Source organism: Oryctolagus cuniculus, chromosome 1 (genome assembly GCF_051225735.1).
Source record: "Oryctolagus cuniculus isolate XC-2025 breed Fujian yellow rabbit chromosome 1, ASM5122573v1, whole genome shotgun sequence".
NCBI lineage: Eukaryota > Metazoa > Chordata > Mammalia > Lagomorpha > Leporidae > Oryctolagus > Oryctolagus cuniculus.
In genome coordinates this window covers 2,041,508-2,055,457 of record NC_142867.1, presented here as the reverse complement: position 1 = coordinate 2,055,457, position 13,950 = coordinate 2,041,508, and the positions used below count along the sequence as shown (strand labels likewise).

General features: G+C 67.0%; 1 protein-coding gene across 1 annotated transcript in view; it reads left to right on the top strand.

Moving 5' to 3' along the window:
* The first annotated feature begins 7,866 nt into the window (after positions 1 to 7,866).
* Positions 7,867 to 13,950, top strand: part of MUC5AC (mucin 5AC, oligomeric mucus/gel-forming) — a 32,389-nt gene continuing 26,305 nt past the window's right edge. Inside the window, exons 1-11 of the mRNA XM_070063712.2 lie at positions 7,867 to 7,986; positions 9,760 to 9,837; positions 10,554 to 10,613; positions 10,845 to 11,106; positions 11,321 to 11,435; positions 11,702 to 11,792; positions 12,364 to 12,473; positions 12,568 to 12,781; positions 12,869 to 12,994; positions 13,143 to 13,260; positions 13,411 to 13,549. Of these exons, the coding sequence (XP_069919813.2) occupies positions 7,914 to 7,986; positions 9,760 to 9,837; positions 10,554 to 10,613; positions 10,845 to 11,106; positions 11,321 to 11,435; positions 11,702 to 11,792; positions 12,364 to 12,473; positions 12,568 to 12,781; positions 12,869 to 12,994; positions 13,143 to 13,260; positions 13,411 to 13,549 (1,386 nt within the window). The 5' untranslated portion in view covers positions 7,867 to 7,913. The remainder of the gene's footprint in view (positions 7,987 to 9,759; positions 9,838 to 10,553; positions 10,614 to 10,844; positions 11,107 to 11,320; positions 11,436 to 11,701; positions 11,793 to 12,363; positions 12,474 to 12,567; positions 12,782 to 12,868; positions 12,995 to 13,142; positions 13,261 to 13,410; positions 13,550 to 13,950) is intronic.

Below are 13,950 nucleotides of genomic sequence, written 5' to 3'. Positions count from 1 at the left end.
ACGGGACAGCTCAGGACACGGAGCAGCTGACTGCCATCACCAACAAGGTCGGCCCTCCGCCCACAGCGAGCCCCACCCGGCCGCAGCAGAACGCACGCGGCTTCTGTCTTTTAATTAAAAAGATGGAGTTATTTGAAAGGCAGAGTTACAGGGGGAGACAGAGCTAGGTCTTCGGCGTGTTGGTTCACTCCCCAGATGGCTGCACTGAGCAGGAGACTGGACTCCAGGCAGGTGGCGGGGCGTCAGTGGGGAGCCGACTGGAAGTGGAGCAGCCGGCACTTGAAGCAGTGCCCACGTGGGATGCCGCATCACAGGTGGTGGCTGAACCCGCAGTGCCGCAGCACCAGCCCCTCACACGGCTTTTCAAGTGCCCGCGGAACAGCCACGGCAGACCGTAGCCACGGCCACCCCACGTGCTGCTGAGAGTGTGTTCCCCGACTGCAGTGGGCTCGGGTTAGACACCTGCAAGGGGGAGCAGACGGGGCTCCCTCGGGCGCCTGGAGACGGAGCTCCCAGTCAGCAGCCGTGGGCCACCGGGGGGTGGGGGTCTCAGGAGATGAAACTGTGAACAGAAGGACATGGAGACATGAAATCCAAAAGGGAGGGGCAGCAGACCCCAGCCCAGGGCGCCAGACGGGCTCACGGAACACGGCAGAGAGGGAAGCAGGTCGGCGAGCCTGCAGACAGAGCAACAGGGAAGACCATCGACAGCCGGGAAAATGCCGGTGATGGCAAACGCCTAGCGAGACGGCGAACGCAAGAGCAGAGCCGGAAGTGAGCAACAGCTCAGGAACAAACGGGGCACGAGGCATCCTGGGGGTGGTGAGGGAGGCGGCCACCACGAGGCGTCCGGGGGGTGGTGAGGGAGGCGGCCACCACGAGGCGTCCGGGGGGTGGTGAGGGAGGCGGCCACCACGAGGCGTCCGGGGGGTGGTGAGGGAGGCGGCCACCACGAGGCGTCCGGGGGGTGGTGAGGGAGGCGGCCACCACGAGGCGTCCGGGGGGTGGTGAGGGAGGCGGCCACCACGAGGCGTCCGGGGGTGGTGAGGGAGGCGGCCACCACGAGGCGTCCGGGGGGTGGTGAGGGAGGCGGCCACCACGAGGCGTCCGGGGGTGGTGAGGGAGGCGGCCACCACGAGGCGTCCGGGGGGTGGTGGGGGAGGCGGCATCAGCTCCTCGCTGCGGGCTGGGCACCGAGAGCCGTCCGTTCCTCCACTCAGACCTGCACCGCGTCCAACACAGGCTCGCGACGTCCCCACCAGAACAAACCGCACCACTGAGCTCCAGCGAAATACAGCAGGGCCCTGGTGGATGCAGACAAGGTTATTTTTTTTTAAAGATTTATTTATTTGAAAGAGTTACACAGAGAAAAAAGGAGAGGCAGCGAGAGAGAGAGAGAGAGAGAGAGAGAGAGAGAGAGAGGTCTTCCGTCTGCTGGTTCACACCCCAGATGGCTACAACAGCTGGAGCTGTGCCGATCTGAAGCCAGGAGCCAGGAGCTTCTTCCGGGTCTCCCACACGGGTGCAGGAGCCCAAGGACTTGGGCCATCTTCCACTGCCTTCCCAGGCCACAGCAGAGAGCTGGATCAGAAGTGGAGCAAACGGGACTTGAACCTGTGCCCACGTGGGATGCCGGCACTGCAGCCAGTGGCTTTACTCCCTACACCGTAACACCAGCCCTGATAGATTATTTTAAAATGCACGGTGTGTGTGTGAGTGTGCGGTGAGGTGACGGGGCCAGCACTGTGGCGTAGAGGGTAAAGCCGCCACCCTCGATGCCCACATCCCATATGGGTGCTAGTTTGAGCCCCAGCTGCTCGGCTTATGGTCCAGCTCTCTGCTAATGGCCTGGGAGAGCAGCAGAAGACGGCCCAGGTCCTTGGGCCCCTGCACCCACATGGGAGATCCTGATGAAGCTCCTGGCTGCCGGCTCCAGCCTGGCCCAGCACTGGCCGTTGAGGCCATCAGGGGAGTGAACCAGCAGATGGAAGACCCCTCTCTCTCTCTCTCTCTCTGGAACTCTGACTTTCAAATAAATAAATAATATTTAAAATAAACACCCTGTGATATTAGAAAAGAAAAGCTGGTGGGGACACCTTTGGGGTCGAGGGCCGCTCTGAGCTGTGAGACTTCACACCAAGAATGGGACGCAAACAGGAAACAGTGCTACGCCGGCTTGATCAAGATGATGGCTCCGGCCCCGGGACCCGCCCGTTCAGAGCATGAAGCCACGAGGCCCAGCGGCAGGAGAGACGTGTAGCACGCCCGGGGACCGGGAGCCCCGAGCCCCGTTCCAACCCCACAGTGCAGACAGGGAGGCCAATGGGCTCTCGCCAAGGTGCTTACCGTGGCTCCCCGTGAGGGGACCCAGAGACACGGCTGCACACCGCCTGGGTGGCCGAGACTGAAGTGACCACGCAGGTGCTGGCGACGGTGGAGGGCTGGGGTGGGCACCTGCTGGTCACTGCTGTGGCAAACGAGATGGTGCAGCCGCTCCCGAAACTGGTGGCTTCTCAGAAACCCGAACGTCAACCTCAGAAAACCCGATGACGCCCCAGGCACACACGCAGAAGCCGTCGCACAGGCGGTCCCAGCAGCTCCGCAGGTGACCGGACCCCCGGGGTCCCTGCTCAGCCACGAACCTGAGCGGGAAGAGGCCGACCCCCAAACCTTACACGCTGGGTGGGCCAATTGTACAGACACGGATGCCAGGGCCGGGGGTGACGAGGGCAGGGGAGGGGCGAGGGGGGCAGGCCGCACACCTGCAGCTGACCGGGCCTCGCCGTGGGCCTGTGTGAGAGCTGTGGGATGCGGGGCGTGCCCACGCCTCTGGGTTCCTCGTCGTCTTCCTTGTAACAAACGTCGCTAACCAGCTCCTGGTGAAAACCCGGTTCCGGCCACAGCCCTCACTCTCTTTTCCTCTTTATTATCTTTTAAAGCAGTCATTTGAGTTTAGTTTTCACAAAAGAGATTTGTGTATTTACTCACTCACTTGAAAGGTAGAGTTACAGACAGGGAGAGACACAGAGATGCTCCCGCTGCTGACGGTGCGCGCTTGGGGGTCGGGGCCGCAGCTTAACCACGAAACCAGTGCTGCCCCAGGACCGAGTGAACCCGGTCACCTCACATAAAAGCTTAGTTATGGACATGCAAGCAGCAACTTGGGTAGAGTATTTATTTCCACAAATATTGCTGGAGCCACTGGACACGTCTGCACACATATGCACACGTACACATGTGTGCACACACGTATGCACACACGTGCACAGAATACACATCTACACACGCATCCCCTCCACACATGTGTACACACACCCGTGGACACACGCAGAGTGCACACACACGCATGCACCTAACACAACACGGTAATCTCAGTCTGAAGTTTTTTTTTTAACTTAGGTGAAAGACAGCAACACACAGCGAGATCCCTCCTCCCCGCCCCAGCTCACTCCCCGCTGGGCAGGGCCCGACTGCAGCCAGAAGGTGAGAACACAGGGGCCTAGCCCCTCGGCCACGGGTGGCTGCCCGTGCCTGCAGTGGCCGGACGCCGGAGCTGGGTGGGGAGCTCGACACTGTGATGGGGGACGCCGTGTCTTGGCTGCGGGGCTCCACGCAGGCTCAGGGCTCTGCACCTCCGTGTGAGCGGCCGCCACCGCGCCTGCGCCCGCAGGTCCTCGTCTCCCAGCCCTGGCTCCCACTCTGCTTTGCGTCTCTGTGGGTCTGACTGCTCCAGGGACCGCTTGTGAGTGCCACCACCCAGGATTGTCCCTGGTGTCTGGCGCGTGTCCCTCAGCATAACGTCCCCAAGCTGCGTCTGTGTGGGAGCCGTGGCAGGATTCCTTCAAGCTGAGCCCGCGCTCCCACGGGGGTGAACATGGCCGTCGCCGGGGAGGGCTGAGTGGCGCTTCCGCGAGTGTGATGGGGAGGCCTCCCCGTGCACCTGTGCCCGTGCACACACAGGTGTGCTTCACCTTCCAGAGAGATTTTCTGCTGAGTGCAGGCCTTTTGCGTGCTGGGACCCTGCCGGTGGACTTCCCAGCTGCGGACCCTCCTCTGCCCTGGGCAGCAGCACTAACTGCCCCACGCCTGGCCGGGGCTCACGGAGGCCACTGTCCCATGTGCTCCCTAAAGGCTGACCCTGAAGGTGGCCCTCAGAGGTCGCACCTGGCCCAGGTAGGGGACAGTGTGAGAGTAGGAACTTGGCAAGGTGACATCAGCACGGTCCCACGGGACTGTTGAGGTCAGGGGACAGAACAGGCTTGGCGAAATGGCCCGGTGATGGCCACAGAGGGGACCTTGGGTCTGCCCCAGGGCCTGTGACCCCCTTCCCCCCTCTAAAGTTACATGCAAGGGCACCCCGACTTGCGAGAGGCGCTTTGAAGGTGTTCAGTGGCCAGGCAGCGAGTCACCCGGGGCTGAAACAGGGGGAACCTAGGGGCCGAGGGGAGGAGGAGGGTACCCGCCCTGGGCAGACCGGGCGACCGGCAGCCTCGCTGGGCACGGACACGGGTGCCTGGAGCAGGTCCCCCGGCCGGGGCCCGGGCTTGCGCAGGCGGCCAGCGCTTGGGAGGGCATCCTGTTTGCCCAGTGATTCAGAGAAGACAAACAGTTGTGGGACGGCTCCAATCAGTGCAGCCCCGCCACAAAACCAAATTTGCTCGGAGCCCTCTCCCCAGCCCTGGCCGCCTCGCACATCCGCGCGCGGGGCAGGCCGGCCCGCCACAGCTCCCCGCGGCCCCCGCGGCCCCACACAGTAAGGCCAGGGAGAAACCCGAGACGCCTTCCTCCTTGTCACGGAAGTGTCGCTCGGTGAGAGCCCGTGTCCGGAGCTGCCCTTTCTGTCAACAGCGGCGATAATTCCCGTAATCTTTGGGGTTGCCCAACTTCACACGGGTGCCTCCCCTGCCCCAGGCTGGAGTTCGTTTCCGCTTTGCGGGGTGGGGGGCTCCAATGCGCCCGTCTTTGGCTCCTCCCCCACTACTCACGTGGGGCTAGGGTCCCTTCCCCACTGCCCACTTCCAGCCTGGGGCAGCATAGCATCCCCCGTGCCTCCGACATGACTCGGGCCTCGGACACCAGGCTCTGCCCACAAGACGCTGACCTGTCCATGCAGCTCGGCCTTGGGCGGCAGCCATCTCCCACTGGACAGGGGTGGGGCACAGAGGGGGTGCTGGCGGTGACAGTGCCAGGACGCTGCCCCCTGCCCTGGACTGGAGCCCCCTCCCAGGGATCGCCCCGCTCCCCTCCCCGGGACAGAGCCAGGCAGGCCTCGGGACGTGTCTGACCACAGGGACGGACGGGGGAGCCCCAGCCCGGGATTCAGGGTGCTGAATCAGAGGCCTGCCCTGCCCACCTTGGCCAGTGAGCTGGGCCCCCCCCTTTGCTGGAAGCCCAGTGGCCAGAGCTGAGCTGTGGGGGAGCCGAGGGGGCAGCACACCCCAACAGTACGGAGTTCGGAGACCCCAGGGGGGCTGGGGCAGAGTCTGTGTCGGCAGCAGGTGTGGGGAGCTGGGCGAGCGCCCTGCCTGTGGGTGCTCACCCCGGCGGGCTCTGGACTCACGGAGAAGGGCAGGCGTGTGGGGGCCTCAGGCTGCGCCCCATCCTCTGTCCATCCCCTGCCCACCGTGGGGCCCTCTCAGCAGGATCCGGGCTGGCCCCGGCGCAATCTCCATTGAGTCAGTGCCAGCACGCGTATCGGGGCCCTGCCGCCCGCTTCCTGTCCCAGATCAGAGGGGCCGGAGGCCAGGCAGCACCCTGACGACAGCAGGCCACGATGCTCTGACTCTCGGCCAGGGCCTCCGCCCTGTCCCGGCCCAAACAAGCTTGAGGTCTCCATGGCGACGCCTGGACCACCCCACCCATGGTCCTTCCGTGCCCGACCCTCGTGAGAGTCCACTGGCTTATCAGGTCCCGGGAGGCCGGCGCCGCCCAGCCCAGACGCGGAGCTGAGTGACCCTGGGGACGTGGTGATGGGGGTGAAGGCTCCGGGGTCACGGGGCCTTTGCTCAGCGTCCCGCTGGGATGAGGGGCCTGTTGGCTCCATCCCTATTGGGGGACCCCCTTCCTCGCAGCCCCCTTTCACGAGGGGGAAACTGAGGCCCGGCCACAGCCCCTTCCTGCACCACCTCCCGCCTGAGTGCGGGACCTCCCTCTTCTTGTGGAGGCCGGGGCAGGCTCTGCCCAACGGGTGCACCTGCTCTCCCCCACCAGCCCCTGCGCCCCTCCCCCGCCCACGGCCACACACACACAGCTGTGCCACTGAGGGCCGGCCCAGCAGGCAGGTGGCCGAGGCCCCTCAAGCTCAGTGGTGCAGACCCTGTGCCTTAGCTGCCCAGGGCAGCGGAGGGGGCTGCTCAAGAGGTCACAGGAGCGGGACCCTGACCGGGCTCACAAGTCGCCGGCCCCACACCGTCCAGGCTGCTGGGCTCCCTGCTGACTCTGGGTTCCCAAGCCTGGGCTTGTTCTGTCCCTCTGCACTGGGGAAGGCAGCGCACCCCCCAGGACCCCACAGGGAGCCCCTGCGATGGGTGGGTCTCCCAGGCCTCAGGAAGACTCGGGCCTGGCCCGATTTCCAAGGGACCAGTCAGCCCCGTGGTCCATTTCTGGCAGTTCAGGAACCGGAGTCGGGCCCCACGGGAAGCCTGGGCCAGCCAGGCGGCCCCCCACCCCGGTGCTGGCTCCCCATGGCCTGGATCCCACAGTGGCCCGGCCAGCGTCATGTGGGGCTGGAGGTGGCTGAAGCTGCCCTCTCTGGGCAGTGGCTTGGCCCTGGCCTCAGACATACAGGGTGTGCCCCCTCAAGGCCAGGCTGTGAGTCAGCCGGGTCAGGGGTCGGGGTGTGGACCCCGGCCTGGCCGCCACCACCTTGCTGAGAACGTGAGGAGGGCAGTCCTGTGGTCACCCGCCTTGGGGCCTAGTGGCCACTAGCAGTCCCTCCAGCACTGGCCCCAGCACCTGTGTGTCCCACCCACGAGGCAGCGAGCACTCTGGAGCCAGCCGCGTCCACTGGGCCTGACCCTCAGGGAGGCTCACCGCCCACACCCTGCCCTGGGCGCCCCGGCCCCATCAGGCCAGGTGACGCAGGGGCTAGCCCTAAGGCTGGTGGCCAGCTATGCCCAGGGCACTGGGGCTTCTAACTGCCCCCTGTGTGAGAGAGCACCGACTCTCTACGTCACTACCACTGCCTCTCCTGCGTGGTCACACGGCCACTCACTGAATCGTTCATTCTCATTCACTCATTCACTCCCTCACTGTCCCTCTCCCTCACGTTCCTGTTCTCTCTCCAAGGCACCAGGACCAGGTCGGGGCATGGGGCAGGCATAAGACAGAGAGGGGACCTCAGGAACCAGAGGGGCTGGGCCCAGTGCAGCAGAGCCAGAAGCCAGTGTTCAGAAAGGCCTGGAAGCTTCTCTCTGACCCCAGACCCTCCCAGCCCAGCCTTTCTCTTGGCCGCTGTCCTGCCTTGGTGGGGTCTCCCAGTCCCTGCCCTGGGTGGGGGTGGGGGGCCTTGTTGCCTGCTTGGGGGCTTCGGCCCACAGCCCCCCTCCAGGGGCAACCCCAGGAGCTGTGTCCCGACGGCCCCAGGCGTGCTGTGGCCTCTCCAGGATCTCTAGGGCCTGGATGTGGCCCAGGAGGGGGACACCCGGGCGGGATCCCTGCAGGTCAGGACTGAGGGGAGGCCTTGGGGAACCAGGTCCCACCTGGGACACGCCCACCTCTGCCAGCCGCTGGCCCCTGGCCAATCCCAGGTGAGCGCCCACTGTTTACCTGGGTGAGGGGAACTGCAGGCCTGCCCCGCCCACCCACGTGAAGCTGCTGGGGCCCGAGCCAGCTCTGGGGCTACAAAAAGCTGCCGCCGACTCGGGGCCCTCCTCAGAGGCCGCCCTCGGGGAAGCCTCCCCACACTGCACACCATGGGTGTCGGCCGGAGGAAGCTGGCCCCGCTCTGGGCCCTGGCCCTGGCCCTGGCCTGCGCCCAGCACACAGGTAAGATCGGAGCAGCCCACCCTGCCCGGGACGCTGCTGGCTGTGGCACAGAGCCCCTGGCCGCTCCCCCAGGCCCTGGGTGGGAGGGGGGCCTGACTCCAGTGGGCAGCGGGCAGAGTGCTTGCCTGGGTTCCGGGCAGGCTGAATGTGTCCATGAGAGGACCCCAGCCGGTGTCACCAGGAGCGGCCTCAGGCTGCCGGGCTGGGGCGGGATGGCTGGACGCTCCCTGCGGCAGAGACAGGATCCGCGGCGCCCGTGGAGCCCCTGCCCCACCAATGCAGCCCTGCCCCCTGGGCGGGCGGCCCCCTGGCCAGGACAATCGCCTGCTCGCCAGCCTGGTCACACGCCCAGATTCCCTGGGCCTTGAGGGGGTCCCCTGGGTCAGCTGGGGGTGAAGGGTGCAAGGCCCCCAGGCAACCCCTGCCCCCAAGCTGGGGCAGGGCAGGTACCGAGCACACAGCTCCTGGGGGCCCGACAGCCAGCCTCAGCCCCGCTGCCACGGCCACGGCCACCCGGCTCGCACAGCACGGGGGTCCCAGCCTCTGCCCCGTCCCCCGGCAGCCACAGAGCCAGGAAACCTCCGGTGCCACCATGTGCTCTGTGTGCTCTGAGCAGGGGGCCCACCAGGGTCTGCATTCGGAGCCCCGCTGGACCCAGCGCCTTCCCTCGCCCCGTGCCCGGGAGCAGCCTGAAGGCCCCGGCCGCGGTGCCTGGGCAGGGTGGGTGGGAGAGGCTCAGGGTGCAGCCAAGGTCAGCGCCAAGGGGCCCCGAGGAGCCTGGGGTCTGGGTCTGTGCCTGCCTGGCCAGCGTCACCCCTCCCATCAGCAGCCCCCTCTGTCTGCTTGCTTCAGGGTGGGGGTCGTACCCGGGTGTCTGGGAGCCCTGGACAGGCCCTCGCTGTCCCCGTCTTGCCTGGGGCGCAGCCCGGAGGTGGGGCTCACGGATTGTTCCAGGCCAATGGAAGAGGAAGGAAGCCCCGAAGGGCAGGGGCCTGTTGGGGGGGCCGACTCCCGCTCTGTCACCAGTGTCCATCTCCCCAGGGCCGGCCCCTTGGGATCGGCACAAGAACTCACAGGGTTGGCCCGTGTGGAGAGGCTCAGCCAGCCTGGGCCGGGGACCCCCAGTGACGGATGCAGAAACTGGGAAGCCAGGCTCAGGTGGAGGGCGGGGGTCACGCCTCTGACAAGGCCCCATGTGGGGAGCACGGCGCGGGCTGGGCTGGGTCTGGGGACCTCCCTCGCACCCGCACACTGGCTCGGTCTGGACCGACCCCAAGAACAGCCTTCCCGCTCCTGGGGGCCACACTGCCCCTCCCGCTGCCCTGGTGACCATACCCTGCTGGGGTGCCCTCCAGACCCGAGCCACCTGTGCCTGTGGAACCCACAGGTCCGTGTCTGATCCCCTCAGCGGGGCCCTGCTCTGGCTGGGCTGTGCCTCTGCCTCCGCATCTCACACAGGATGGAGCCCTGGCTGACCTCAGCACACTCTTGACAGTGAACGAGTGGCCCCTGGACACGCGGGTCAGGGCGAGGGGATGCCCTCCATGCCAGGGACTCTGCGGGGCCGAGTCGACAGCCCCTGGCCCTCGGGGACAGAGGCCTCCGGCCCCCGAGCCCTGCAGAGAGACAGCTTCACCACCGTGAGGGCCACCAGCGCCCTCTGGGCCTGCTGCCCACCCCCCCCCCGCCGTGGGTGTTGCCCCTGGTGGCTGGCAGCCTGCCCACCCCATGCCGCCAGCCCGGCTGTCCCTCAGGCTGTCCCCTTTTCCACAGGCCATGCCCAGGGTGGCTCCTCGGAATCCAGCTACGGCTCCTACCTCGACCTCCCTGCCATCCCGCAGGGGCCCAGTGGTGAGTCTGACTTCTTGTCCCAGGCCTGTCTGACGCCCCTGGCCATCGCTGCAGGGCCAGACTTTAGGGGGCTGGAGGACACTCCTCGTATATGCCCTGGCCCGTCCCTGCCTGCCCCCTCACTGGCCCAGAGAGGCTGGTGGGTCCTCGGGGGTGCCCGTGTCCCCCCAGACCCAGCTGGTTGGTTCCTGTCTTTGTTCCTCCATTTGACTCCCACTATTTCAGCGACCTCTGCGACTCTGGGCGGCCTCTGGCTGCTCCGTCCTCAGAGGCCCTGGCAGAGAGGGCAGGTGGGGGGGGTCCCACAGCACCTGATGCCCTAAAGGAAGGGGGCTCGGGGGAGTTCAAGGCTGATCCAGCCCCTCCAGCTACTTCTCTGAAGGGGCGAGGCGGGGTCTGAGCATGGAGGTTGATCCGGGCACTTTCCAGTGCCTCGGGGAATGGGTCTGAGGAAGCCCCAGTGCAGCCGATGGCTCCCAGGGCTCCCTGGGGTGGCAGCCAGAGGACATAGAAAGTCGCCAGAGAAAGGGGACAAGCGCCCAGCTAAGTCCCCGCTGTGCCCCGTGGGGGTCTCACCATGGCCAGGGAGCTGCAACATGCAGAGCCCAGAGCCCCCCCCCAAAGCGCTGGGGCCCGGCCCTGGGATGCCCCTCTGGGCAGTGGGAACCCCAGTCCTGCCTGAGGCTTGTGCACCCCATGAGCCCCCATCTCTGCAGGTGACTCCCTCCGAGGGGTGACCGTGGTCCCACCCCTGAGGGCCATCCCCGTGGTGCGAGGTGAGTGAGCCTTGAGGCCCGGATGGGGAAGGGGCTGGGGCTGGGGCTGGGGCTTCCCTCCTCAGCCCTGCAGGGGCCAGGGCGGCTCAGTGGGGCTGGTGAGATGGAGAGAGCACCCCAACCTGCGGGGTACCAGGGCTCCTGGACGCAGGCAGGGCTGGTGGCAGAGGGGTGGGTGTGGCCGCATGAGGTGCAGGTCACCTCCAATGGCCGCGGTTGCTTCGGCCACAGCCCCGGACCCCGTGCACAACGGCCGGGTGTGCAGCACCTGGGGCGACTTCCACTACAAGACCTTCGACGGCGCCGTCTTCCGCTTCCCGGGCCTCTGCAACTACGTGTTCTCTGCGCACTGCGGCGGCGCCTACGAGGACTTCAACGTGCAGCTGCGGCGCAGCCGGCAGGACGGCGCTGTGGCCCCGAGCAGGGTCATCATGAAGCTGGAGGGCCTGGTGGTCGAGCTCACCAGTCACTCCGTCCTGGTCAGCGGCCGCCCGTGAGTCTGGGTCCGGCGTGGGCCTGGGGGAGGAGGCAGCACCCCCGCCCCGGGCGGCGGGCAGGAGGAGGCACGTCCAGGGTGGGACTGAGCTCGGCCCCTTCTGCGACACCAGGGCCCCAGGCCCCGTCTGCCTGGGGCCCCGTGTCCCCTGCTGCCCAGGGTCCCTCTCCCTGCCCGCCGCTGGCCCCTCAGCCCCACCGCCTCTCCCCAGGGTGCAGCTGCCCTTCAGCCAGGCGGGGGTTCTCATAGAGCGCAGCAGCAGCTCCCTGAAGGTGGTGGCCAAGCTGGGCCTGGTCTTCATGTGGAACCAGGACGACAGCCTCCTGGTGAGCCGGGGAGGGGCTGCACGTGGTCTCCGGTGAGGCTGGGGCGGGGCTAGCCATGCACCACAGCCTCTCCAGGAAGGGGGGAGGGCTCTGGGCTGAGAGAGGGGTGACGATCAGACCCCACCCCCACACAGAGCTGGACGGTGGCCTTGTGCCACTCGTGGGGAAGCTCCCCCAGCCTGGGTCTCCTCCGTGAGCCCAGCATCGTCCATCCCTGTCCCGGGCGGCCCTGTGGGGCAGGCAGCTGATGTCTCCTCTGATTCCAGCTGGAGCTGGACTCCAAGTTCGCCAACCAGACCTGCGGGCTCTGTGGAGACTTCAACGGCATCCCCGCGTCCAGCGAGTTCCTGTCCCACAGTAAGCGAACCCCGCGGCCACCATGGCGCCGTCCATGCCCCTTTCTCGGGGCTCCGGGGGCTGCAGGGATCCTGAGGCTGTGCACACGCATGCACACACACACGCATGACCCCTGCACGGGCACACACACACCTGTACACACGCACAGCTGAGCACCGGTGTGCACACCTGTCAGGTCCCTTGCTCTCCGTGGGCCTGCTCTGGGTTGTAGCCCCCCTGACCACACCTGACACCACACCTGTGTCCCCTCTGCCAGACCCAGGAAGACCCACACAGGCCCACTATGGGTGTGTCTGGTCGTGGGGGACCACGTGTCCAGCAGGTTCACCCTCCGGCTCCTGGGGCTGCATCCCAGCCTGGCTGGCAGGACCCCAGGACCAAGCATGGGCGATGGCCTGGGCCACCGCCCAGGGACTCTGAACCCCCAGCCCCTGTGCGGGTTCCTCACAGATGCCCCCCTCCCTGAGTGTCCCAGGCAGCACGGTCAGGAGCTGGGCCCGCACAGCCAGGGCAGCTCAACCGGCCTCGGCAGGGGGCGCCTCTGAGCCGCCATGGGGCCTCTGTCCTGCAGACACCAGGCTGACCCCCGTGGAGTTCGGGAACCTGCAGAAGCTGGATGGCCCCATGGAGCAGTGCCAGGACCCGGCCCCAGAAAACAAGAGGAACTGCTCCACAGCCCCGGTGAGCCCTGCGTGGAGGGGCGGGGCGGGGTTGCGGGGACCCTACGCGGGGTGCCCCGAGCTGGGACTCAGCGCGGCTCCCGGCCCCGCCCCAGGGCGTGTGCGAGGAGGTGCTGGGCGGCGAGCTGTTCTCGAGCTGCGCGGAGCTGGTGGACGTGAACAGCTACGTCGAGGCCTGCCGGCAAGACCTCTGCCTCTGCGACAGCGCCCACCACGCCAGCTGCATCTGCCAGACCCTAGCCGAGTACGCGCGCCAGTGCGCTCACGCCGGCGGGCTGCCCCTGGACTGGCGGGGCCCCGACCTCTGCCGTGAGTGGCCCCCGCCCGGCCCCCACCCTGGCAGGCTGCCGCGCCCCACGCCGGGCATGCCGTGAACGAGTCCTGCTGCCCCTGCAGCCCTGACATGTCCCCACGACATGGAATACCACGAGTGCCGCTCACCCTGCGCCGACACCTGCTCCAACCCCGAGCGCTCCCAGCTCTGCGAGGACCACTGCGTGGCCGGTTGCTTCTGCCCCGAGGGTGAGCCCCAAGAAACGCACGGCTGCTGGGCTGCTGGGTGGCCGGGCCGCGCCTTTACAGAGATGCCCCTCGACCCTGGAGGGCTCCTGTGGGCGCTGGACTGTCCTCTCCACCGTGAGCTCCCGTCACACGCCTGCCCGCCCTGCAGGGACGGTGCTGGACGACATCGGCCAGGCCGGCTGTGTCCCCGTGACCCAGTGTGCCTGCACCTACAACGGGGCCACCTACGCGTCAGGAGCCAAATACTCCACAGACTGCACCGAGTGGTAGGTCCCCCGTCTGCCCTGGGATGGTCCCTCGGCGGGGCTGGGGCCAGCCGAGGGTGGCGTGGTATGAGCAGTCTGGGCAGGACACAGCTGGCCCGGTCCCTCCTGGGGGAACGGCACTCACATGGGCCCCATCTCTGCCACTTTTAGCACCTGCTCCGGAGGCCGCTGGAGCTGCCAGGACATCCCATGTCCAGGCACCTGCTCGGTGCTGGGGGGCGCCCACTTCTCCACGTTCGACGAGAGGCAGTACACGGTGCACGGGGACTGCAGCTACGTGCTGGCCAAGGTGCGGGAACATGGCCAGCCAGGCGCCAGCCCCGCCTTTCCCAGCCTGGGCTGCGTCACTGCTGCCCCCGGGGTCCTCGATGCAGGGACCATGGGGACATGGCCGGGCTCTGAGGCGTCAGTCGGCCGCTGGCCCGGCCTCCACCCCACAAGGGGGGCCTCAGACCCCAGGTGCTTTCTTGTTAGAGATGAAATGGACAAGTTTCAGGTTCATAAATAGACCAGGAAGTGCAGCCCCGCCAGGCCCCGTCCCCAGCATGGAGTCCCCCGATGGCCGCTGGCTTGTGTCAGGGTGGGGCCCAGGTCACCACTGGACACCCCCGACTGTCACCGGCCGAGGGGCTCATCCTGGTGCCGCTCACCCTAGAGGTTTGGACAAGCTTATGATGTGTGTCTGCCTTC